Source organism: Camelus ferus, chromosome 6 (genome assembly GCF_009834535.1).
Source record: "Camelus ferus isolate YT-003-E chromosome 6, BCGSAC_Cfer_1.0, whole genome shotgun sequence".
NCBI lineage: Eukaryota > Metazoa > Chordata > Mammalia > Artiodactyla > Camelidae > Camelus > Camelus ferus.
In genome coordinates this window covers 51,277,499-51,304,718 of record NC_045701.1, presented here as the reverse complement: position 1 = coordinate 51,304,718, position 27,220 = coordinate 51,277,499, and the positions used below count along the sequence as shown (strand labels likewise).

Here is a 27,220-nt window from a genome sequence, read left to right as displayed (position 1 = left end):
TATTTATAACTGAATAATTTTGTAAGTTAAATTAATAAAATTAATATCAGTCAAGGAAAGTAAATTATTAATTATGAACAGAAACTAGTTTTAATGTTGGATTTTTGTAGGGTTATATTATTCAGAAAAGAGAAATAAAACCAAGCCTGGAAATAGATAAACCAACTGAAGACATACTCACGTAAGTATGTAGGCATGAGTCAATTTGCTTTGGGTGTTTATCAATGTTCTTGAATGTGATATAATAAATATGTTTTACAGGTATGAGGAATTTCATCCTTTCTTGTTTTCTCAACATTCACAATGTCCATATATAGAATTTGAATCATTTGACAAGGTGGGTTTTCTGATTCTGTATTTGACCGGTTAGCATGATATGAGTTGTTAAAATTATATCAACTTGCTTTCATTGAGAAATTGAAAATATTTTTGCTTTACAATCACTGGACATTTAATCTGGACATTAAAAATCAATGCAGTCACAAGTACAAACTGTTGGAAATGTTTGTTGCCACTTTATTTCAAGATGAAAGACCAAAGATTTAATTTGATTCTTGACTGTTTAGTTATATAAACATTTACTGGAAACCTGCTCAATTTCTTTGAGTGGTGTTATAAAACAAAATGGACTCTAAAATTCTGTGTATGCAAGTTGAAATGGAGACCATGTTTTTGCTTTCTTTGTCAGCTAGTTGATTGTCTTTTTCTTTTTTTAAAAAGGCCGTGGATGAATTTTATTCCAAAATAGAAGGTCAGAAAATAGACTTAAAAGCTTTACAACAGGTATGATATTACTAAAAACATGTATATTAAACTAACTAGCCTTAAGTGTGGTTTGCTGAGTAGACGATGGTCTCACACAGGAATGCGCAGCCTTTTAGAAGCAGTGTAAGAATGCCCTGATCTCTTAGTATACTGATAAATATCCTATTAGTGTTAAAAAGTATACCCTCATTTGCTCCATCAGAGTATTACATGGTCTCTAAACCAGAAAATACAGTGGGAGGGTGAGGCCTGTTAGTTATTCCCTTGAATGATTTATTTTATTACAACAACCCAAAGCTTTCTCAAACTTTGCTGTAAAGGGAATAGTGTTGCAAGGAGATTTTTAAATAGGCCAAAGGAGAGGGAAAAGTTTTTTCTGTACAAACAAGTACATATCTGTTTATCATTAAACTGTTTTCTTTTTAAAATTGGACTTAGTTTACTAGTCCTTTAATATGCTTTCCATGTGTCATGACTCTACAAGGAGGGTTTAATAGGCTATGTTTTGACAGCACATTTGATCAAAGCTTTTGCCATAGAATACTTTTAGAAATTGTCCATAGTCACTCTTGATTTGAAGAGGATTTGATTTTTCTGATATATTCATAAAATCTTAAAATACGTGTGTAAAAACTTGAAATTATGTGAATCCTTATAAACTTCCCTCTCCCACTAGTTTTAAAAAATTAACAGTAGCAGAATTTCAAAGCACATGGGTCAAATGAGTTATATAGTGGGATTGCCACATGGTGGCAGCACCTTCACAAGTAAACATGTTTGAGTAACTTTTTTTTTTTAGGTTTTTTTTTTTTATGGGGGGATGTGGTTTGTTTGTTTGTTTATTTATTTTTTCCTCTAATGGAGGTACTGGGGTTTGAACCTAGGACCTCATGCATGTTAAGCACGCACTCTACCACTTGAGCTATACCCTCCCCCTAAATGTAAGTGAACCCCATGTTTTTTATGTGCATCGGAATACCCATGAATTATTTTAGTAATCACTGTGTGTTCTTTTAATAGTCACCATTCTTATAATTTAAATATTTTACTGGAGGTACTGGGGATTGAACTCAGGGCTTCCTGCATGCTAAGCATGTGCTCTACCACTTGAGCTATATGCCCTCCTCTCTTAAATATTTTAAACATTACATCAAGCACTCAAAAACTAATTGGTAATACTGTTACCAAGGTGTTAAAAAAAATTTTTCCTCTAGATCAATAATCTTAAAATGTAAGTTCCATAAGATAACATGCTATATACAGTCATCCCTGGTATCCCCAGTGGATTGTTCCAGGAGCCCCTACAGGTACCAAAATCTGAGGAGGCTCAAGTCCCTTATATAAAATGGTGTAGTACAATGAATATGGTTGTCCTCCCATATCTGCAGGTTTTGCATCTGCAGATATGGAGGACTGACTATGTAAATGACCACGTAACTACCACGAGCCTATGTGTTGTTAATTTAGGAAAAAGAGTATTCTGTAAAATACTAGAAATAATGCTGAGAAAATTAAAAGCAGCAATAAAATAAAAAGCTATTTTAATAATTAATGCTAAGAATTCATTCCTCCAAACTTTACTTTTATGTCATAAGGGAAAATGTCTTGAATTCTGCAGGCTTCAATAATGTAACTTGTAATTAAAATACTTTCCTATATAGAGAATGGGAGGTAGGTGGTCAGAAGAAGTAATTTTGAAGCATGAAGCACTTTGGGGTTAAACCTGGGAGGCAGACTATGGAGAACTTTAGCTAGCTAGGAAACAACATTGAGGAGGCAGAAATTGGGGTGGGATAGTGAGTTTAAGGAGGTAAGAAAGAGAAGGTATAGCACCTAATTAGAAGAAATCTAATTTTTAAAAAATTTGTTTTGCCAACAAAAGGAAAAACAAGCATTGAAGAAATTAGATAATGTCCGAAAGGATCATGAAAACAGATTAGAAGCTCTTCAGCAGGCTCAGGTATTGTTTTAGCCTTTTCAGATACTTTTTCAAAAATGGTAACTTGAACTGACATTGTAATAAGTGCTTTTGGTTTATTTCTTAAGGAAATAGACAAACTTAAAGGAGAGCTTATAGAAATGAACCTACAGATAGTTGACAGAGCCATTCAGGTTGTTCGAAGTGCTTTAGCCAACCAGATAGATTGGACAGAAATCGGATTAATTGTGAAAGAAGCCCAAGCTCAAGGTGACCCTGTTGCAAATGCAATCAAAGAGTTAAAACTACAAACAAACCATGTTACGATGCTGCTAAGGTAAGTCGGATTCTTAGTTAAGCAGTTAATGCTTGTCTTTGTTTTGCTATTTAATTGTTCACTATATTTATTAAAAATTTTTTTCTTCTGTTTGGAAATTTATCTTCAAAAATACAGAAAAAATTAAATTTACATTAAAATAACGCAACTATTTAAGTACTGTTTATAATTTCAATAAATTTAAGTACATTTATAATTTCATTGAGAAAAAATTGAAAATAAAAATGTGATGTCATTGACATTAGTGAAATACTATTGAATATTTTTAATAGAAATCCATACTTGTTGTCAGAGGAGGAAGATGACGATGCTGATGGTGACTTCAATACTGAGAAAAATGAAACTGAACCACCAAAAGGAAAAAAGAAAAAGCAAAAGAATAAACAACTGCAGAAGCCTCAGAAAAATAGGCCATTGCTTGTTGATGTTGATCTCAGCTTGTCAGCATATGCCAATGCCAAAAAGTAAGCCGTAAATTTAAGTATAAATTTTAGGTAAAATATTATCTGCAATAAATCAGTTAAGAATAAGAAAAATCATTATTTTAACTGTATATACTTTGGGATGAAAATACTTTTTAAAATCTTGTTTGTGTATTATACTTTTTCCTACAGAACATACAAAACAACATGGCATAAATGCTCAAAATGTGTTCTTGATGACTTGAGAGTCTGTACAATTAGAAATAACATAAATAGGAAACTAAAAAATAAAAGACTTTATCAAAAATTAAGAGATACATATTTTTCTAGGTATTATGATCACAAGAGATACGCTGCTAAGAAAACACAGAAGACTGTTGAAGCTGCTGAGAAGGTACGTAATATTTCTTAGAGTGAATGTTAATTGTTTGTCTCTGCTTTATTTACTTAACGGACTTAATTATTTCTTCTATTTAAATGAGGTTTTCAAATTCGGAAATACCTTTCAGACTTAATTTTGCTTTAGATGTTTTGCCAGTATCTGTTTTCTTCCCTAAGCCTCTCCTCCCCAGGTTTCTCTATCTCAGTAGTTTTCCCTTTGCTCACATTAAAAATGTTGGAGTCATCCTGGACTCTTATAAACTATATCCAATCAATCAGCAGATCCTTTTGGCTCTTCCTGTAGAGCAAAACCAGAATCTGGCCACTTCTCATTAGTCTAGGCCCTATCATCTGTGTTCACACGGACTGTAACAGTAGCTTCTTACTAGGTCTCTCTCTTTCTACACTTTTCCTGCTACAGTCTGTTCTTCACACAGCAGCCGTAGTGATCCTTTTAAGTAAAAATGAAGTCATTTTCCTCTGTTGAAAATCTTTCAGTTTCTTCTCATCTTACTCAAGACATTTTAGGTTCTCCTGGCCTATAAGATTCTACACAATCTGTTTCCTTCTGATCTCATCACTTACACATCTCTTACTTGTATTGTTTGTTATGAGGGGGAGGTAATTAGGTTTATTCATGTATTTTTGCTTGGAGGAGGTACTGGAGATTGAACCCAGGACCTCTTGTGTGCTGAGCATGTACTCTACCACTTGAGCTATACCCGTCCCCCACCTACACACCTCTTGTTACACACTCGTTCCAGCTATACTGGGGTCTTAGCTGTTCTTGCAACAGTGACCCATACTGCCTTCTCAGGGCTTTTGCACTTGCTGCTTTTTCTGCCAACAGTGTTGCTTCTCTCAAAATTTTCATGGTTTGATCCTCTCTTCATTCACATGTCTAAATGAGACTTTATCAGAGAAGCCTTTCTGGACTACTCTTAGTAAAAATAGTACTACCCTTAATCACTCCCTCTTTGCTTTGTTTTTCCTTTTTAAGAACACCTGTCCCAACATAGGTCTATCTGTCTTCCCTCTAGAATGCAGATTGCATGAAAGTAGGATCTTTATCTGTTTTGTTCATTGTTATATCCCAATCCCTAGAATATTGCCTGGAATGTAGTCACTACTATCTGTTAAGTGAGAGGCCTTCATGACTTAGCTCTCTGTCTACTTCTCCAACCTCATTTCTTGACACTTTACCCTGTGAATTTACTTGCTGGTCAAGCTGGCCTTTTCTTTCTGCTTACAGTGCTCTTATTCCTATTCTTTGCCTTGATAATTCCCTTAATCCTTCAGGCTTCAGTCTAAATGACACTTCCTCAGAAATACCTTCTTTAACCACAATCAGTTATACGTTAGGTTCCCTTGTCATACTCCCATAGCATCCTTTGAAGCACTTACCATGTTTATTTGAATAATTCTGTGTTTTATACATGTCTCTTCTCCCAGACTCCAGTGGGGTTGGTGTAGGGACTTTGTCTTGTTCACTGTTGTGTCTCTGGCATCTACACCAGAACTTATTACATGGTTGCACGCAGTATCTGATAAACAGATGATGCTCTTTTTCATTTGTAGGTCTTGAGCAAATATTTGTATACAGTAAACCTTTGACTTACATTATCTTAATATTTAAGGCAAAATTCTGTCATTTCATTACTTTCATGTGTGTATAGATAAATGTGTGTATATAGATAGTGCCATTTTGTGACAGTTAAACTATTTCTTGCTCTGTCATTTAATTGGTGTTATTTAAATAAATTTTCAACAAATTATTTAAAAACTCTTTTCTTATAAGTAGGCATTCAAATCAGCAGAAAAGAAAACAAAGCAGACCTTAAAAGAAGTCCAAACAGTTACCTCTATTCAAAAAGCAAGAAAAGTGTATTGGTAAGTGTTCTACCTTCTTAAAACAGTTTTTGTTTTTATCAAAATTATACATGCACATTGTTTAGAAAATCAAGCAGTTTTACAAAGCTTATTACAAAAACCAGTAGCCCTGCAATTTTTTAGTGCCTACTCCTATTGCCTTGTCTCTCAAGGAAACTTTTAGCTCTTTCAGCTGATTCCTTTGGTATGTACCTCCAGTTCTGTTAGTAATACATTACTGCTTCGTGACTTTCCACTATGGAAAGATGAGGATTTTATTCTTTCCATTTGTACTTCATTACATACACACACATCACCTAGCTTCATATTTAGAGCATAATTTTGTCAAGACTGATATTTGCATTAACATTATTATGAATATTTAAATTGTAGTCACAGCTGTATCATACAGTACTCTGTTTTCTTTTCCTTCCCTGCTCAGCGTTTTATCTTCCCTGAAGTTAGTAATTGTCTTATTTCATTCCTCTTTGGCTGATCTCATTTCCCAGAAAAGCTTCTTTTTCTCTCCTACTTGTAAAGTGAAACCAGGCTGTCACCATTTGGAAGCCCAGTGGAAATAATAAACTGGAGAGTCTTAGTATCCAGTATTTCATTCATTTACTTAACTGCCCTATTTTACATATATTACCCCTACTTAAAACTGGGATACATTTCTCCTAGTCCAAAGATCCTCTTTGTACCCTTTTCAGAGAATTAACTTCTGGCTCTGTTAGGGTGTGGATGGGGCAGTTACCACCATGTTCGGAACTGGAAAGAAGATTTAGGGAAGCTACTACTTCTTGATCAGATTTTTAGCCACTCTTCTTTTTAACCCCATCTTAAACCCTGTTTCTAGTAGTACCTTGTTCTTTTTATGGATTATACAATGTAAATTGATTTGTTTCTTGGCTTTTTGCACCATCAACTCAGGATTCAGCTTCTTGAAAGTCTGCTCACTTGTCCATTTATTTTCTAGCTTTTCAAAATTTTGTTCTGTTTTTCTTTTTTTTCTCTGTCTCTAACATCTTTATCGATGAATATTGATTGACCTATAATTCTTATTTCTTGTAATGTTTTTGTTAGCTGTTGGTACAAGGTTATATTATCTCATAAAAACAAATTGGGAAGTGTTCCTTTATCATTTGTCCTTAAATGTTGATGGAAGTTACCCGTGAAGCTCCGTAGTCTTGGAGCTTTCTTTATGGGAAACTTTTACATTACAGATTCAAATTCTTAAGTAGATAAAAGGACTCAGATTTTCTTGTTTTGGCTAGCAGTGTTTTCCTAAGACTTTGTCTATTTTGTCCAAAGTTTGAAATTTATTACCAGAAAGTTTATATAATATTCCAGTTAACTTTTTAACATCTGAAATCTTTAATGACTTCTCTCTTTTCATTCAAGAGTTACTTGTGCCTGCTCTTTCTTGATTAGTCTAACCAGAAGATTTTCAGGCATATTAATATTGTTAAAGAACCAGTTTTTGGCTGTTGATCTCTATTATATATGTATTCTCTATTTTAGTAATTATTTTCATCCTTCTACTATTCTTTGGAGTTTATTTGCATTTCCTGATTTCCTGAGATGGAAATTTAATTCACTGATTGTTTTTCCTCCCAGCCTTTTTTCTAATGTATTTAAGGCAATAAATCTCCCTCAGCATGGCTTTTACTGCATCTAAAAGGTTTTGTTATTTAGTATTTTTAGTATTTTTCACGTGAAGGTATATTCTAATTTTCATTGTGATTTCTTCACCTGTGCATTATTTAGAAGTATATGTATTGCTTTCCGAACACATGAGGGTTTTTATTTATTTTTTGTTACTTATTTTTAGCTTAATTTGCATAATAGTCAGAGCTAGTATTCTGAATTATCTTAGTCATTTGGTGTTTGTTGTTGAAACTTGTTTTATGGCCCAGTCTATTTATGGACAGTTTTATTTATAAATGTTTCATGTATAGTTGAAAAAAATGTCTTTTCTACAGTTATTGAGTGCATTTCTCTAAATATCAGGTCCTGTTTATTAATCATGTTGTTCAAACCTTTGGCATCTTTACTAATTGTCTTTTTAATGATTGTTTACCGAGTTACTGAGAGAGATGTGTTAAATATCACACACTTACAGATTGTCTGTTTCTCCTTTTACTTCTGCATTTTTGCTTTATATAAATGAGGCTATGTAATTAGGTGATACAAATAAAGCGCTGTTATAACTTACTGGTGAATTGAGCCTTTTATTAACTTTAGTGAAATGTCCTTTTTACTTACATCTGTTTTTTTCCAATCTGTGTGAGATGTTAAAACTGTATAAACGTCTTTTTGGTCAATGTTTGCATGGTATATCTTTTCCCATCATTATATTTCAAAGTTTTTATATCTTTATATTTTAAAGGAGTATATATCATTATTGTTTTCTAGTCTGACAGTCTTTGCATTTTATCTGGGGAATTGACTACATATACATTTAATGTAATTGCTGATATATTTGAGTTTAAATATACCCATCTTACTGTTTGCTTTCTATATGTCTCCTTTGTTCTCTATTCTTTTTTGTCTTCGTTATTGCTTTCTTCTGATTGGTTGGCTTTTTTTTAAAATGGCCTGCTAGTTATCCTAGCAAAGGAATGCATAACTACAAAATACATCCTTGATTTATCTTTCTCACTCTCTTTTTCTTTGTGGGTTTATGTCTTTCTACAAACCTCTTTACCATCAATAGGGAAGTGGTTAAATTAGTACATCATTCAGCAATGAGGAAAATGAATTTTTAAGTGAAAAAAGAAAATACACAGAACAATGCGTGCTGTGTCTAAAAAAGAGAAAGGATTTGGAATAAGCAGTTTATTTTAGCTTTTGTATGTATAAAGAAACTCTGAACAGGGATACACAGGGAGCTAATGGCCTCCTGTTTGGTAATAGCGGTGAGAACTGAAGAGATGTAGGATCTCACTATACTTTTTTATATAATGAAAAATTTATTTGAACCACATGTATGTATTATTCAATTAAAAAAATCATACTAGAAAATAGGAATAAAATCCTTTTACTGTTACATACTGGGGAATATGAGGGAGTTTAGTTTAATGCCTGTGCTCAATCTATCATTTTTAACCAGAAGTTTTTAAAACATAGATTAAATTATAAAAAATTATCTTGCTAGTCATAGGTAACATAGAAAATATTTATGTTCATCTCTATTGCATGTAATTTTCTAAGTGTCATACAGATATACATTCTTTATTTTTTATCATGGTATATGTGAATCATGAAAACCCAAATTTAATTTGTTTCTTGAGAAAAATTATAATTTACACTTCTGACAGCAATTTTTGGTGTTTAGTATTTTTTTTAATGTGTAAAGAATATCATATATGTAAACATTCAATTGATTCATCAAGGATAGATTGGCAAAACAACTTTTCTTTCTTACCAGCAATCTCAAAGCCTGTCCAGTGCTGCACTGAAAGAAAGCTAAACCTAGGGAACTTGTGACACTTTATGCTTTTGCTTTTTGTAGTTCATTGTTTTATCTTTTAGTCTAAGAAGGCTGTCTATATGGGGGGGTAGATAAAGAGAGAACTTTTTTTTTTCTGAGGGGGAGGTAATTAAGTTTCTTCATTAATTTCCACTTGGAGGAGGTACCAGGGATTGAACTGGGGACCTCTTGGTTGCTGAGCATGTGTTCAACCACTTGAGCTATGCGCTTCCCCCAAGAACTTTTTTTTTTTTTAAACACAAAATTTAATTGCTTTCTGCTAAGACTGTTTTAAGAATATTCTAGGGCAATTTGTATTACAAGTTTTCAATAAAATTCAGCTTGATGTCTTAAAAAAAGAAACTAAGCCATCAAATTGTCTTAATGTACACAGGTAGGACAGCTTCCTGTTTTATTTTGTTTGTTAAAAGGGTATGAATTCAGGCAACTATGAAGGGAAAGAAACGTTAACTTTTTTTTTCTTTCAATCTGGTAGGTTTGAGAAATTTCTCTGGTTCATTAGCTCAGAGAACTATCTAATTATTGGTGGACGAGATCAGCAACAAAATGAAATAATTGTGAAAAGATACTTGACACCAGGTAGGTAAAAGATTAAAATTCTAGAGAATTTTTCTTAAGTAATCGGATCAGTTATCTCAATATTAGGTGGAGATTATTGTCTTGTACTCATTTGATAGACTTAATTGGTAGAGTTTGATGGTTTATGAAACGTTTGTTGAATATGTGCTTTGACACTTAATTCTCATTTTAAGTGAATATTCCTAAAGTAGTAATACTGAGCTAATCTGCAGTATTAGACTTTTAATTTTCTACTACATTAACAAAATAGCTTTCAATCCTTCAAAGTCATTGTAGAACAAATTTTTTAAAGGTTAATTTTTCAATGTTAAAGTTTGTAACCTTTTTCCGCTTTTAGAAATAGGACGTAAACCCTGTGTTGTAAGGCCTCTCATTTGTTCTTGTTTGCTGATAACCACCACTTACTGTGGCTGCACCTTCAGTGTGGGTATCAGAAATCGGTAATCAGTATCAAAGCTAATCTGATGTCCACTGAGGACCCAGAACCAGGAAAGAAAGCAACAGAGGGGATGGGGGGCAGACATAGTTCAGTGCTAGAGCACATGCTTCACACGCATGAGGTCCTGGATTCAATCCCCCGTACCTCGATAAAAAAAACAAACAGAAAACCCAAAAAAACTTAACCAAAAAAAAAGAAGAAAAAACCCAAACAAACAAAGGAAAGAAAGCAACAGGGATCAGGTTACATGGGACCTAGGGCTTGGTCTCTGTCTTCTCTAGCTCTGTTCATTGTGAGCTGAGCCTTTCATGGAACTGTAAGAGCTTTGCTCTTTGTTGAGTTTCAAATCCCAGATGAACTGTTCATGGCAAGCAATGGCTGCTCATTTTTCCTTTTAGGAACCATGCACTTTACTTTTCCCTGGTTGACCATTCATTCCTGCATTCATCTGTTTGCTCATTTATTCATTTGTTGCTATTACACACTTCAGAATAAAACTAGGAGTCCTCATTGTGGCTTACAAGTTCCTTGACTTCTCCTCTAGACTCATTTCTTACTTCCCCTCAGTCTGGCCTCCTGATTGTCACATATGTCTACCATCTGTGGTCCTTAGGACCTTTGCGGTTGCTAGGGTCATTCATCTCCATGTGTCTCTTACCCATTAGCAGGCTAGCCTGGGCTTGCTTGTAACTCAGGAAATTTCTTAGAGAAAGAGAGGAAGCATACAAGGCCTCTCGAGGCCTAGGCTTGAAGCTGGGATTTGGTCACATATGCCATATTCTACTGGCCAAGGCAGGTCATGGGACAGGCCCAGATTTGAAGGACAGGGAAGTGGACTCCACGTCTTGATAGGAGAAGCTTCATAGTCATAAAACAAAGAGGTGTGGATGGAGGGAGGGAGAACTGTGACCATTTTTGTAATCTGCCGTATTTAGCATTGCTTTCCTCTAAGGAGGCCTGTGAGAGGTCTCCCAGGAGTGGGAAATGGACTTTTCTTTATATGTCTTCTATCCCTTTTAGATTTTGAACATGTTAAACAATAAATAAATTAAAATTTTCAACTTAAAGAAGCAGGGCTTAAAGTATTATTTCTTTTTTGTTTTAAAGGGGACATTTATGTACATGCTGACCTTCATGGAGCAACTAGCTGTGTAATAAAGAATCCAACAGGTAATATATTTCTTTCTATTATTCAGAGCTTTCTTTTTTTCTTTAAAATATTTTTAGTAAAAGAGAAAAATCATTAAATAGAGATAAAGGACACTTTATAATGATAAAAGTGTCCATCCATCAATAAGATGTAACAAATATAAACACATGTGCACCCAAAAACAGAGCCCTAGAATACATGAAGTAAAAGTCTGACAGAATTGAAGGGAGAAATAAGTTAATAATAACAGTTTAGGACATCAATACCTAACTTTCAGTCATGGATAGAATAACCTAGATGTAAAATCAACAAGGAAATAAAAGACTTGAACAACACTCTTGAGTTACCTAGATCTAACATATATGTTTAGTATACCCCACAACACTAGATTACTCATTCTTCTCAAGTACACATGGAACATGTATGATAATCCATAAAATAAGTCACAGTTAATTTAAAACTATTGAAATTGTACAAAGTAGGTTTTTGACCACAATGAAGTGAAATTAGAAATCACTCATAGAAGAAAATTCAGAAAATTCACAAATGTGTGGAAATAAATAATACATAAATAACCAGAGCATCAAAGAGGAAGCACAGGGCATTTTAGAAAATACTTTGAGATGAATAAAATGAAAACAAAATTTATCAAAACTTATGAGATGCAGCTAAAGTAGTGCTCAGAGAGAAGTTTATAGCTATACTATCTGTAATAAAAAAGAGGGATGATCTCAAATCAGTAACAAACTGTACACACTAAGATTTAGGAAAAGAAAAGCAAATAACCTATAATAAGGAAAGGAAGGAAACAGTAAAGATTAGAATGGAAATAAACAAAATAGAGAATAGAAAGACAGTAGAGAAAAACAACAAAACCAAAGATAGTTCTTTGAAAAGATTGACAAAATTGATAAAGCTTTAGCTAGACCAACCTACAAAACTTTTACAGACGACTGAATATCAATCTTGCAAAAACTCTTATAAAAATAGAAGAGACAGCAACACTTTATAACTCATTCTATAAGGTCAGTGTTACCCTAATAACAAAACCAGACAAAGACATTACAAGGAAACAAAGCTACAGACCAATATCATTTATGAATATAGACACAAAAATCCTCAACGAAATATTAGAAAACAATCCAGCAACATATTACAAGGATTATATACATGACAAAGTGGGATTTATTCCTAGGAGTGCAACATTGGCTTAAAATATGAAAATTAATATAATACAGTATATTAGTAGAATAAAAAAAACCATATGATGATCTTAATTGACGTAGAAAAGGCCTCCAGCAGTAATCCAGTACCCATTTGTGATAAAAAAAAAAAAACACTTAACAGACTAAGAAGAGATGGAAACTTACTCATCTTGGTGAAGAACATCTATGAAAGCTAAAAATCGTGCTTAATGGTGAAAAACTGAAAGCTTTCCCCCTAAGATCAGGAACAAGATAAGTGCATTTGTTCTTCTCACTTCTATTCAACATTGTATGGAGAGTCTAAGTAGGCCATTAGGCAATAAAAAGAAGTTAAAAATATCAAAATTGGTAAGGAATAAATAAAACTATCTCTGTTTACAGATGACATGATCTTATATATTAAAAACCTTAAGAAATCCACCAAAAACTATTAGTTAATAAAAAAGTTCATCATTGTCCAGGATATATAGTCAGTATATTAAAAGTCAGTACATTTTATACACTATATTACTAAATGAATAATACTATAAGGAAATTTATAAAATATCCACTTATAATAGCATTACAAAAGAATAAAATACTTAGTAAAAACTTTACCATGAAGAAATGCAAGACATACACACCAAACTACAAAACATCATTGAAAGAAATTAAAGAAGACCTAAATAAATAGGAAGACATCCAGTGTTTATGAATTGGAAGTCTTAATACTGTTCTGACGGCAGCATTTCCCACATTAATCTACAGATTTGATGCAATCCCTCTCAAAATTCCAGCTGCCTTTTTTTTGCAGAGATGGACAAAGCTGATCCTAAAATTCATGTGGAAATGCAGAGGACCCAGATTAGCCAAATCATTCTTGAAAATGGAAAACAAAATTGGAGGACTCACATTTCCTGGTTTCAAAGCCTCCTTCAAAGCAACAGTAATCAAGACAGTGTGGTATTGGTATAAGGATGGACTGACAGATCAATAGAGAGACTTGAGATTCCTTGTTTATGGTCAGTTGACTTTCAGTGAGGGTGCCAAGACCATTCAATGGTATAGAATAATCTTTTCAACAAATAGGGCTGGGGCAACTAATATCCATGTGCCAAAGAATGACATTAGACCCCTACTTCAAACCATTTATAAAATTAACTCAAATACATCAAAGACCTAAACTTAAGAGCTAAAACTATAAAACTGTTAGAAAATAATAAGGTATGAAATCTTAATAATCTTGGATCAGGAAGTCATTTTTTAGATATGACACACAAGCATAAGCAACCATAGAAGAAACAGATAAATTGGACTTAATCAAAATTAAAACCTTAATTCAAAGAACTCTATCAAGAAAGTGAAAAGACAATCCACAGAATGGGAGAAAATATTTACAAATCATTTATCTGATAAAGACCAGTATCAAAAAAATTCTAGAACTCTTTAGACTCAACAATAGAAAGGCAATTTTAAAATGAACAAAAATTTTTAAATGTCAAATAGCTATTTCTCCAAAGGTATACAAATGGCTAACAAGCACATGATAAGATGCTCAGCATCATTCATCATTAGGGAAATGCAAATCAAAACCACAATGAGATACCACTTCACACTCACAAGAATAGTTACAATGAAAAAGTAGACAATAACAAGTGTTGTTGAGGTTGTGGAGAGATTGGTACCCTTTTATACTGGTAGGAATGGAAAATTATACAGCTGCTATGGGAAATAGTTTGACAGTTAAACATAGAATTTACCATGTGACCCAGCAGTTTCACTGCTAGGTATATACCCAAGATAATTGGTTTGCAATATTCATAACAGCATTGTTTATAATAGCCAAGAAATGGAAATAACCTATATGTCCATCAATTGATTAATAAATAAAATGGGCTGTATCCATTAATAGAATATTATTCAGACTTAAAGGAGGTACTGATACATGCTGTAACGTGGATGAACCCTGAAAACAAACCAAAGACGACAAGTACATAAAATTCCATTTATGTGAAATTCTAAAATAGGCAAGTCCATAGAGACAGAAAGTAGATTAGTGATGGCCAGTGGCTGGGAGAATGAAAAGTGACTATTAACAGATACAGGATTTCTTTTGGGGATAATGAAAATGTTCTGGAATTAATGGTAAGGTTGCATAGCTTTATAAATATACTAAAGCCCACTGAATTGTACACTTTAAAAGAGTGAATTTTATGGTATGTGAATTATATCCCTATTTAAAAATATTTGAATTCTTACTGCAGAGATATGTTAAAATGCTTTTTGAATATTTGGCAATATATAATAATTCTGGAAGTCTTCAAACTTTAAATAGGTTTTTCTAAATTATTCTTTCTGGAATGAAGTTAGAATTACTGATATAAGCAAGAGGATATTTCTTCTCTGTCTTGTTTTATTAGGCCATTTAAAAGCCAGCTATGTAAGTACATTTTTAATAAAAATAGTAACTGTTTATAATATTGAAAGTAAAATGTGGCATTATTATTTAAAATATAAGAGAATTACACCTGTCATGCTGCATGTGGTTTTCATATCTTGCTGTAGAAAGTCTGTACTTTGGTACTGAAGCATCGTAGTATTGTTCTTACAGGAGAACCGATTCCCCCTCGGACCTTGACTGAAGCTGGCACGATGGCACTTTGCTACAGTGCTGCTTGGGATGCACGAGTTATCACTAGTGCTTGGTGGGTGTACCATCATCAGGTAATAAGGGCTGTGATCCATTTTCTTAATTTATTAAGACCGACTGTTCCAAATATGAGGGTATAGAATTGAACAAGGCAAAGTACCTTGATGGAGTTGACATTTTGGTGGTGAAGAAAAATACATATATAATGGCAAGTAAAAAATGCTATAAAGTTTGCTTTAAAGCAAGAGTAAGGAGGTAGAGAGTGATAGGGGCTACCATTTTGAATATGGTGTCAGGGAAGTCCTTTCTAGGAAGTTAAGATTTGAGCAGAGACCTAAGGGGAGAGAGAATGATCTATGCAGTTATTTGGGATGAAGACTGTTCCAATTATGATTGGGATACTGACCTAAAAAATCTTTCTCCTATTCATCTTTGTTGGACTTTTCTGAATTCTCTTTGGCCCTTCCTATAAAATAGGCATATCCAGTGGGTTCTTTTATTCACTTGATTTTAGTAATTGTCCTTCTTTGGGGTTAATGCTATTTTTTGGATGACACTTCATTTCCATATTTGACTTCACATTGCTATTCATTTCACACTTTAAAGAATTATAATTGATAGTGGTATACTTTTATAAGGTCTAAAGCTATACAGCAAGATAAAAAGAGTTGATTTTATATCTGTTTATATTTTTTATCTTCTGCTATGCTGTGATATTGTGTCCTTACGAAATTAATATCACTTCTGGGATTATATTTTCTGCCTCAGTACTATTGTAAAAGTAGCTTTAATTCTTTTATGAATACATTTTTTTAGTGTGCTTTTAACACCTAGCGTAACTGTTACTAGTAAAGATACTTAGATTTTGGTGTTTCACAGGTGTGTAATTTTTTTAAATTATGAAATTATATTACTCACTTCCTATTTTGCCAGATTAGAATATATTTTTAAAAATATGCCATTGGGAAGGGGATGGGAAGGGGTAAGTTGGGAGTTCAAGATTTGCAGATACTAACTGGTATATATAAAATAGATAAGTTTATACTGTATAGCACAGGGAACTATATTCGATATCTTGTAGTAGTTCATGGTGAAAAAGAATATGAAAATGAATATATGTATATTCATATATGACTGAAGCAGTGTGCTGTACACCAGAAATAGACACTGTAACTGTAAACTGACTATACTTAAATTAAAAAAAATAAGTTAAAAAATATATATATGCGCCATTACCTTTATTTACTAAACTGAAAGGTTATTTTATTACCAAAAAAAAAATCTCAAAAAGATTTTATTTAATAAATACAGAAAATACAGTTTTATGTCTTTATGATAAGCTTATTAAACTATCCTTATTTTTCTAATTACATCTCACACTAGAGGAAATGTGTGGCTTTAGTCCATGGCATTTGAAATGATTGCTATAGTGTATCCTTCGTTATTTCTTTTCTTTATTACTGCCAAAGGTATATCTTATCATTGAAGAGATATCTATTCCTTCAGTGTTAAGAGTTTTTACTAAATTATAAACTTTTCAGGACACAGTGGTGTTTACTTCAATCTGACCTCATTTTTTCAAATGAAAGTTTAAAAAACATTTCTTAAAATAAGAATATAATGTATTGTGTTCCTCAGGTGTCTAAAACAGCACCAACTGGAGAATATTTGACAACAGGAAGCTTCATGATAAGAGGTAATGACTTGCCATTGGATTATGGAGACAGGTTTGATATTCTAATATTCTCAGAACAGAAACTGTTTCATGTGTGAATTCTATTATTAAATAAGGGAAATGTTGCCATAGTATGGCAGATTTAGCATTTGACATGTCATCTCCATATACATTTTTTATTGATGACAGTGTACTTTCAGTTTAAATTTATAACATAAGAAAGTATAGCATGACCCTTTTCCTAAAAATAGATTATTCAGGGTCTGACTAACTCAGAAGATGAGACCAAGCAGTCATATTTTTCTTTCTTAATTCTTGTTCCTATACGTAATGCCAAATTCTGTAAAGAGGAAATTTTCCTTCATGACAGAGAAAAGACGGAATAAATGTGACCATTGTGTCAGATATCTTGCAAGCATAAAATGGAGAAAACAGATTTTGAAAACATTTATGTATGTTATCTTTTGTAGGAAAAAAGAATTTCCTTCCTCCCTCCTATCTAATGATGGGGTTTAGCTTCCTTTTTAAGGTACTCTTCAGCTTCTTTGTTTTTTTTTTTTTCTGATTTTTGTTACTCTTACCTAAAGTTCCACCAGTGAAAAGAAATATTTCCATAGGTAGATGAGTCTTGTGTTTGGAGACATCGGGGTGAACGAAAAGTCAGAGTGCAGGATGAAGACATGGAGACACTGGCAAGTTGCACAAGTGAACTCATATCAGAAGAAATGGAACAACTAGGTAGTTGACAGATTGTAATAAAGTAGCTTATAATGTTTTCTGTTGTTTGTTTTACTTCTAAATTCTTACTTAGAAGATCATCTCCTTTGGAATACTTAAAATTCAAAAAACCCAACTTGCTATCTACTTTATTGGATTTTGACTTTGGAAATGTTAAAAATACTTATTCTAGTGAATTATATTTAATTGGATCCATAAGTAATTCTTGAATACATGTTTATATTACAAAACTTCAGTATTTAATGGGTAATACATAAATATGTGTAACCGAGATAGACTCGGATATATATGGGATTTAAGAATTAGAAGTGATACAAAGATGAGTTTATAACAAGTGTAATTTCTCATGAAAATTTAGTTTGACTTAATAATATATTTGCTTTAAGTAGAGAGCAGCTGTGGTTGCTGGGATAAATTTACCTACCTACCTAAAGGAGCTAGGGAATGTGTACACTCTAAATTATTTTTACATCTCCTAGAGTCATTCCTTTTTAGGAGTAATATTTCATTCTTTCACTTACAATTACCATTGTATGTGGTTTGTTTTTTTTTTCATTTTCACTATGTTCTTGACATGTATATGGTAATTGAATTCTCACAACCATCTCTGTGAGATGGTTGGTGGTATCCCATTTTATAGGTGAGATAACTAGATCATTATTTTACTACTGGATGGTGTTCCCTTTCCAAAAGTGTGAACACTTGTCATGAACCAGTTACATAACTTGTTTTATTTCAGTTCTCATGTGCAAATTAAAATAAAACAGGCAGAATTTATGCTCTGCTTCTACTGTCCTCCTTTTTGGAAATACCTGATGAAGACAAGCTATAGCTTTCATTGTAGAAGTAGCTGCAATGTCCAAGAAATTTATTGTGGTAAAAGATGTTGGAGATCATTTATTCCAGCCAATTTTTGATACAGAGTATTCTTTTGTCTAAGTTAGAGTGATTTGGGGGGATGATCAGACATTCTCTGGTGATCTTTTGGAGAATCAGGGAGTGAATAGAATATGAAGTTTTCAGGGAAATCATATAACTTTGTTGTGGTTGTAGCACTCTGACTTTCCTTGTGGTAATTCTACAGATGGAGGTGACAGTAGCAGTGAAGAAGATAAAGAAGAACTACATGAAACTCCTGCGGAAGTAGAACTTGTGACTCAGATTGACCAAGAGGATATTACTATTCAGAGTGGTGGTGATGAGCTAAATGAAGAACTAATTCAGGAAGAAAGCTCTGAAGATGGAGAATCTGAGGAGATGGTAAAAGATCAGGAACCTGCTGGTGAAGTAAAGGCTGAAGGGGAAGAGACATTAAATTATCCTGATACTACAATTGACTTGTCCCACCTTCAATCCCAGAGGTAAGTAAAAAATTATAATTTTAAGTTTTATTTTATAAGTTGGGAATGAAGAAGAATTAATCCTTATAAAAATAATACCAAGATTGACTTCAGTGCTTTTTATCCTTCATTGTTCTACAATCTTACTATCTTTCCACCATTTGATAGGGGTGTAGATCTCTCTAAAGAAATTCCCAGGACCCAGGGTAGAAAAACACAGTAAATATAAAACTAGTGGCCAAACTAGGTCAAAATAGTAACAAGTAAATGGTTATAAGTGCTAATAATGAGAAGCAATTCCATTTTTTAAAAAAAGGTATTTTAGTCTTTTAATGTCTTACTGATCATCAGGCAAACAATACCATGGTTATAAAAGCTGTATTATTGGAGTAGTTAAGAATGCCTTAGGAGTCAGACAGACCAGTAATAAGTCTTAGGATATGTCCTTGGGCAAGTGACTCTGTGTCTAAGCTTCAGGCTTCTTGGTGAAATGGAATGGTACCCCCTTCCTAGGGTTTTGGTGAGGATTATATGCATGTAAAGCATCTAGCAGTGCCTGGCACATAGTTGATGTTCAATACATGTCAGCTATTAAGAGTGTATTTAAAAGTGAAGAGATGAGTGATTTGATTATATTTTTTCTAATTTTACCAAATTTGGAAATTTATAGGATTGCCAATAATTAAGAGTATGATATGGGGATGTTTTGGGACTTTGTAAATGAATGCCTTTTACAGGCTAGTGAATCCTCTTTCTGTTTGTTTTCATAGGTCCCTCCAGAAATTGACTTCAAAAGAGGAATCTTCTAATATGGTAAAGTTTTTTTTTTTTTTTTCAAAGTTTTATGAAGAACACCATGTCCTTCTCAGTGAATAGAATAATTTTCTACTTTTAATTTTAGTTTTTGAAAAATTAACAGTAGTGATGTTATTGGTTGACTTGCTTGTTTTTGTTTTAAGAGTGACAATAAATTGCAGAGTCGGAGGCATTTGTCAGCCAAAGAAAGAAGGTAAATATATTTGTTATTTAATTGAAAAGCATGTATTTTCTTTTAATTGACAGTTATGACAAATCACTTGGTTGTTCTAAAGATCTTCCTTATTAAAGTTACCAAGATTTAGCATAAATTTTGCTTAGTTTTTAATATTTAGCTCTAATGGGTTTTTCTCCTTTAGGGCCCTGGTCTGTCACTATAATCAGTGAAGTAGGTCAGGTAATACGAGACAGACCTTTTATTACGTAAATATGTATAATAATAATTGCAGTGTATTAAATAGGCTGGTTCTAGGACAATATTGACAGAAATAAACAGGCATACAGGCACACCTCATTTCATTGCACTTCACAGATACTGTTCTTATTACAAGTTGAAAGTTTGTGGCAACCCTGCATCGAGCAAGTCTGTCAGCACCACTTTTCCAACAGCATTTGCTCACTTCATTTCTCTGGGTCATAATTTGGTAATTCTCACAATATTTCAAACTTTTTCATTATTATTATATTTGTTATGGTGATCTGTGATCAGTGAACTTTGCTCTTACTATTGTAAAAAAAATTACAACTTGCTGAAGGCTCAGATGATGGTTAGCATTTTTTACCTATTTTTAAATTAAGGTATGTACAGTGTTTTTTAAACATAATTGCTTTGCACACTTAATATAGTATGGTGTAAACATAACTTTATATCCACTGAAAAACCAAAAAATTTGTATGACTCACTTTATTGCAGTGGTCTGGAACAGAACCTGCAGTATCTCTGAGGCATGCTTGTAGTGAAATTCAGAAGTTTTTATATAAGAGGAAGACTTGGGGATACAAAGAGTTAAAATATAAAATCCATACCTTCAAGAAGCTTTGAGTCCTGGATTAAGGAAAGGGCCAGAAATCTATAAATAGTGCTATCTGAAAGTAGTAAGAGTAGTTCAGGAGTAAGAAATACCAGTTTTGGGAAATACCATCAGAAATTTATACCTTGAACATATAGTAGGACCTCAGGTAAATGAAGTTAAGGTCAAAGACTCCAAGGAGAATTAGTATGATCAGAGCAGGCGAGGTGGTGGGTTTTTGGAAGTAATACTCATAGTGCTTTAGGGTAATGATAAATGGACTGAGGAGAATGCAGGAAGTTCATGTTTGTGAACTGGTATATTATAAGATGACCAAATGAAATTGGACCAAAAGTGGAGGACTTAGACTGACAAGCTGAGTGTCTTGGACTTATCCTGAAAGTGATGCGAAGAGGACTTTTGGAAGATTTTGAATAGGAATGTGACATAGGTAATCAATTAATGAAAATTAATCTGGAAGTTCATGTAGAACAGATTATGGGGGGAAATATGGAGGAAGTCTTGGGTGGTGAGTGATAAGGACCTGGACTAGGGCAGTGGCACTGGGAATAGAAGAGACTGCACATGAAAAATAGAATTTCCCTTTCCTCTTTAATCTGCTTATTTTTAAAATCCAATTATGCAACTGACCAATCCATAAATGTTTTACTGAATACCTAACATCTGCCAAGGCCATGTTGATAAAAAGACTACAAATCCCAGTGCCTGGCCATCAAGTTGTTGAGGGACTGAATAAGGGTAAGTCAGGGGTCACAGTGTGTTGAGCCTGGATGACAGAAAGAATGATAAATCTATGAGAAAAAAAAATTTCAGCTTTTTCTTGTGTGATAACTTTTGCTTCTTTGTATACTACAGCCTGGTTGATATCAAGTTAAGCAGAAGCTATAATCTTTTATGTATTGAACGTGTTCTGTGTAATTTTTTTAGGGTACTAAGATTTTGAAATTTTAAGAATTAGATGTTTCTGCTTCATTTATATTTAGAGAAATGAAGAAGAAAAAGGTTACCAGTGACTCAGGGGATTTAGAAATAGTAGAAGGAAAGGACAAAGAAAAAGAAAATACTCTGCACATTGAAACTCATCAGAACACAAGCAGAAATGTCCCAGCTGTGCAGCCAATGAAACGAGGACAAAAGGTAATATTACTACTTTGGGGTGAACTGTTCAACTTAGTACTATATGGTTCACTAATGAAATTGTGAGATTCCTGTTTAAGTTTTTAAGTTTAAGTGAAATAGAAGATATAGACAAAAGAGTAATACTATGTTAACTTCCTTTGAAAATTAGTTGAAAAGAGTGTTTAGGGAACATAGAGATCACTGTTCTTTTCTATACATCTGTGCAAAAGCTCTTATGTTGTGTAGAAAGGGAACAGGAGACTGTGCTTTGCCAGAGACACTCCCCTAATAAGTGGCAGTGGTGGTCTTTACTGATAATTTAACTTAGTTGTTTCAATTATTAATGCAATTTTGGTTACAATTCTTACATATTTTATAAAGGTAGGTGATGAAGGAAGAGGTAATAGGTATAGACTGTATTTTTTAAAAATGCCGTGGTGGTATAAAGACACTGTGAGCTAATGTATCAGCGTATCTTTAAAAAAATTAAATTCCTTTGAAATCTTAATAAATAAAGATCATGTTTCATGATCTTTCCACCATCCACAGTAGTCAGAATTTCCTAGGGTTTTTTCCAGTGGGCTTCAAATAAGTGAAGGAATACATATGGAAGGGAAGAAATCTGCTCTCCTCATATTAATGTGTAAATTCAACATGAAGTCATTCAAAAAAGAACTGAGATTTTAATTAACTTGATAAAGTAATTCTGAAGTTCATTTTGGCTTTCTGGATTTTTTTTTTTTCCAAAGCTGATTTTCCTGAATTATATTTTCTAAGAAACTAAGTTCTTTTTATTGGGTTTTCCATTTCTTCGTTCAATTTATTGGTAATACTGTTCATTTTATTTTCAGTTTTTCATGGGGTGTAATGTGCATATAGTAAAATGCACAAATCATAAGTTTATTAGCTCAATTCTTAGATGCACATGTATCTGTGAAACCACCACTGAGAACAAGACACTTTCATGTTTCTGCTACTCCAGAAGGCTCTCGCCCCTTTCTAAGTAGTATCTCCACCAGAAAAAAAAGCATTCTTAGCTTAATCACTGGAGCTTATTTTGCTTGTTTTTGAACTTCATGTAAAAAAGCAATCATACAGTGTATATTCTTTTGTCTGGCATCTTTCACTCAACATCATGACTTACCATGTTGTTGTATGTAACAGTAGTTGATTTGCTTTGCCAAATAAATAGCATTCCATTGATGAATCTGCCAGTTTATATATCTGCTGTATTATTGATAATTGAAGACCTGTATCTCTTAGGTCCTCAAGCATGCATTTCTGTCCTATATAGTTAGGAGTAGAATTGCTGTGTTACAGCGTTATGTGTTGCATTTGGCTTTAAGACATTATCAGTTTTCCAGAGTACTTGTACCAATTTCCCACCAAGCAGTGTATGAGTTCCAGTTGCTCCACATCATCACTAACATTTGGTATTTGTTTTTTAAGTCATTCAGTATATATATATTGAAATCGTAATTTGGCTTTACTTTGATGACCCTGATGACTAATGATGTGGAGAACTTTTTCATGTTTGTTAGACCTATGAATATCCTTTTTTTTTTTTTTGGCTGAAGAATTTTTATTACTTTTATGTACAGTGAATGTCCTTTTTGAAGTACCCCTTTAAAAAGTTGGGTTGTCCAGCTTTCTCATTGATTTATAGGAATTCTTTGAAATCCTATATATGTCTTGTCTTGGTTATATGTATTACAAGTCCTTTTCATGTTGTGAGACTTGCTTTTTCACTTTATTATTTATAATAGTGTTTTTTGATGAGTAGCATTCGTTAATTTTAATGAAGTCTGATTTATCAATCTTTTATGGTTAGTTTTTTGTGTCCTGTTTAAAGGAATGTTTAAAATTTTAGAAATTTATTATTTGGGCCCTAGCTGAGACCAGTCAAGACAAAAGTCTTTGGAGGTGAACTAGATGTCTTATAGTTTTAAAAACTACTAGGGTGATTTGGATGTGTACCCAGAGTAAAGAAACAGTAGTTTAGTTGATAAAATTCAGAGTATTAAAAGGGCCTCTACAATAAATATCCAGCTAAGCTTTGCTGTCCTTTTTCCTGTTCTCCCTCTATATGTATATCCTGACTCCAACTGAGTGCAGTGACTTCTTGTTACTACTGTGTTCTGTCTTTATAATCTTGCTTTTCCTGAATTCCCAGATACTATAAATCTTTCAGTTTTGCTTTATTTCCCCACAGTTCTTGCTCAAGCTGAAAGAAATGTCTGCTTTCTCTAAATTATCTTAGAAATAAACTTGTTTGCATTTAAAATATTTTGCATTAATTTATCCTTACTCTTACATGTATCTTCTTTCTCCACCAGATGGTAAAATCTTTGGGGGCGAGGACTATAGTTTTATCTGTTTTTATAGCCTCCATATTGTTTATTATAACGGTGCCTTACTCAGTAAGCATTTCTAACAGAGAATTAAGGAAACACCTTTTCTTTACAAACATGTGCTGACATTTTTTTTACTGCTGAATTCTTCCAGCCAAATTTTTTTTGTTTTGTAGAGTAAAATGAAAAAAATGAAGGAAAAATACAAAGACCAAGATGAAGAAGAACGTGAACTCATCATGAAATTGCTTGGGGTAAGTAACATCTAAAAACATTTTCTTTTGTTTTTCAAGGGGCATCAAGACCACTGTGATATGCTTTGCATTCAATACTTTGTTAAAACATTCACAAAACTGAAAATACTGACAACACTGTTTTTTCCTCTATGAATTAAAGTCTGCAGGTTCAAACAAAGAAGAAAAAGGGAAGAAGGGGAAGAAAGGTAAAATAAAGGATGAACCAGTGAAGAAACAGCCCCAGAAACCTAGAGGTGGACAAAGGGCTTCAGAAAGCATAAAGAAAGAAACCCCATCCCTTGATGTTACAACCCATGAGTTACAAGACTTGGCTGTAGATGATCCACATGATGATAAGGTAAGGCCACCACACATGTGGGCTTCTGCTTCTTAAATACGGTGACTAACCATCCCAGGATTCCCAGGACATGGGACCCACAGTGCTGAAATCAGCATGAGTGGTAACCCTATTCTTAATGGAAAGTCATCTTAGAAATACAACCTAAAAGACTAAAATTGCAGTATATAAGCATGAAAGTGGCAGTGCTGATAGCTGATAAAAAATGTACCACAAGCCTTTAGAAAACAGTTTTATGGAGAACCTTTATTTGATTAAAGCTTTTGTTTTAATTGTGTGCTCCACTCTGCAGGTAATGCTCACAGGGATCCTAAATGTATTACTGTTTTCTGTTTACCCTGAACGGTGTTATTTAGTAATATTAAAAACTCATTTTGGTGCTCAAACTTTTATACTGTTTATTCTCATATTCCTAATTTATTCTGTAAACTCTGGATTCAGATATTCAGGGGTGTTAATTATGAATGTTCTTTCACCTATAGGTTATCTTCAGATAGATTTTTTTAATGTGAATATTAAGCTTAAGCTTGTCTATGTGAAAAATTCATCCTAACACTATTGAACAGACTAGCAAATAAAAATTCTGTTCACCAGAATTCTCCATTTTCTTTCTCCCAGCAAACATAATCAAGCTTGTGTAACACTTCCAATTGTCCGAATAGCATTTACTACTTTAGCATACATTCTGTGGAAGTCTTTTTTTTTTTTTTAAACTTCAGAGAACAGTGCTTTTTCTCTTTGAATGGCATTGTTTTCTGATATAGGAGATAAACAAATTTATTCAGTCTTAATTTTATCAGTTTTTTTCCTCATAGTTTTTAATGGTGTGGCATTTCAGTTTAAGTTACAGCTGACTTTTAAAATTTTATGTTTGGAACAGGAAGAACAAGATTTGGACCAACAAGGAAATGAGGTATGATTTTGTATTGTGGCCCCTACTGTAACACTGACTGCAATCCAGTTCCCAAAATATTTGACACACAACTTCTAACTAATTAAGATGTAAAAGGCTAATACAAGACTAAACTCTGGAATGAAGGAATCTGAGTTTGAACCCCAGTTTTACTACATATAACTACAATGTTAGAAACGTTTCTCTTTGCACCTCCATTTCCTCATCTGAAAAATGAGGATAATAATTGCCCTTACTGAGAGTTTTTTTTGGGAACTAATATATGTAAAACATTCAGAAAAATTTGTGGCATATATTAAGCACTGACTATGCCAAGTGTTTTGTCCTAAATCTAAATTTACTCATGTTGTTAAATAAATATGGACAGTCTTGTAGGCAGTCCCCCAAAGGGGAACTTTAAGAAGCTCTAAGATTTCTCCTTAGAAACAGGCACCAGAGAAGGCTCTTCTAGCCTAGGGTACCCAGTTTCAGCACTGTTAACACTGTGAGACAGAGAATTCTTTGTTGTGGGGAGCTGTCCCATCCCTGGCATCTATCTACCCACTAGTACTTATCAGCAGTACTCTTATTTCCCCTCCAACCCCTCCTTCAGTTTTGACAACCAAAAACGTCTCCAGCAAGTTTTTCCTCCCTTTCTCTTAAATGTATCTACACCTGCCATTTTGAAAATTGTTTTTCATTAGGCTAGGCAAAATTTTCTAGCAACAAAGGGTATACATTTAAACATCATTAGTCTTAAACTCTGCTTCTTAGTTTCAAAGGGTCTAAGACTGTCTATCAGTAAATGATAAAATGTTGGTATTAATTTGACAATGTTTACTTCTCACTTTTTAGGGCTGGTACAGATTACTTTTATAATTGTTTTTGTTTTCCCTCTTTAGGAAAATCTGTTTGACTCGTTAACAGGGCAGCCACATCCTGAAGATGTAATACTGTTTGCCATTCCAATATGTGCCCCCTACACCACCATGGCAAACTATAAGTAAGTCATCATTAGTTTACTCAAATAGCTACCACAGTACTGACTGATGAATTGTTTTTTAATAATCTGTTTAGTAACACATGCAATTCCTTTTTAAAGATACAAAGTGAAACTTACTCCTGGAGTTCAGAAAAAGGGAAAAGGTATTTAAAAAAAATTTTTTTTCTGAATTAAGATTTTAAGCATTTCTTGCCTGAACAGAAATAGATTCTTCTATTTTCTATCTACAGCTGCAAAAACAGCCTTGAATAGTTTCATGCATTCCAAAGAAGCAACAACAAGAGAAAAAGACTTATTCCGCAGCGTGAAGGTAAAACAGTCCTCTATAAATCTCTAGAGATTGGTAGTGCAATTAAAATGTTAGCAGTTATAATTTTCTATTCAGGTTCTTGCTTTATTAGAAAATGCTGTCTTACTAGAAGAAATATAAAATAAGTAAAAATCATTTCAGGTGACAATTTTAGAAATGCCATT

General features: G+C 33.3%; 2 protein-coding genes across 2 annotated transcripts in view; one reads left to right on the top strand and one right to left on the bottom strand.

Annotated features, from left to right (window-relative positions):
* The window catches only part of KLHDC2 (kelch domain containing 2), a 55,395-nt gene that overhangs the window by 15,509 nt on the left and 12,666 nt on the right, over window positions 1–27,220 (bottom strand). The gene's annotated exons all lie outside the window — the stretch shown is intronic.
* NEMF (nuclear export mediator factor) overlaps window positions 1–27,220 on the top strand; it is a 46,331-nt gene that overhangs the window by 16,619 nt on the left and 2,492 nt on the right. Inside the window, exons 9-32 of the mRNA XM_014566478.2 lie at window positions 111–181; window positions 262–337; window positions 721–783; window positions 2,648–2,725; window positions 2,812–3,020; window positions 3,293–3,484; window positions 3,773–3,836; window positions 5,625–5,713; window positions 9,661–9,764; window positions 11,311–11,373; window positions 15,149–15,261; window positions 16,826–16,883; window positions 17,333–17,391; window positions 17,480–17,600; window positions 18,685–18,961; window positions 19,711–19,753; window positions 19,900–19,949; window positions 21,771–21,924; window positions 24,434–24,511; window positions 24,654–24,851; window positions 25,732–25,764; window positions 26,646–26,746; window positions 26,846–26,889; window positions 26,977–27,056. Of these exons, the coding sequence (XP_014421964.2) occupies window positions 111–181; window positions 262–337; window positions 721–783; window positions 2,648–2,725; window positions 2,812–3,020; window positions 3,293–3,484; window positions 3,773–3,836; window positions 5,625–5,713; window positions 9,661–9,764; window positions 11,311–11,373; window positions 15,149–15,261; window positions 16,826–16,883; window positions 17,333–17,391; window positions 17,480–17,600; window positions 18,685–18,961; window positions 19,711–19,753; window positions 19,900–19,949; window positions 21,771–21,924; window positions 24,434–24,511; window positions 24,654–24,851; window positions 25,732–25,764; window positions 26,646–26,746; window positions 26,846–26,889; window positions 26,977–27,056 (2,418 nt within the window). The remainder of the gene's footprint in view (window positions 1–110; window positions 182–261; window positions 338–720; window positions 784–2,647; window positions 2,726–2,811; window positions 3,021–3,292; window positions 3,485–3,772; window positions 3,837–5,624; window positions 5,714–9,660; window positions 9,765–11,310; window positions 11,374–15,148; window positions 15,262–16,825; window positions 16,884–17,332; window positions 17,392–17,479; window positions 17,601–18,684; window positions 18,962–19,710; window positions 19,754–19,899; window positions 19,950–21,770; window positions 21,925–24,433; window positions 24,512–24,653; window positions 24,852–25,731; window positions 25,765–26,645; window positions 26,747–26,845; window positions 26,890–26,976; window positions 27,057–27,220) is intronic.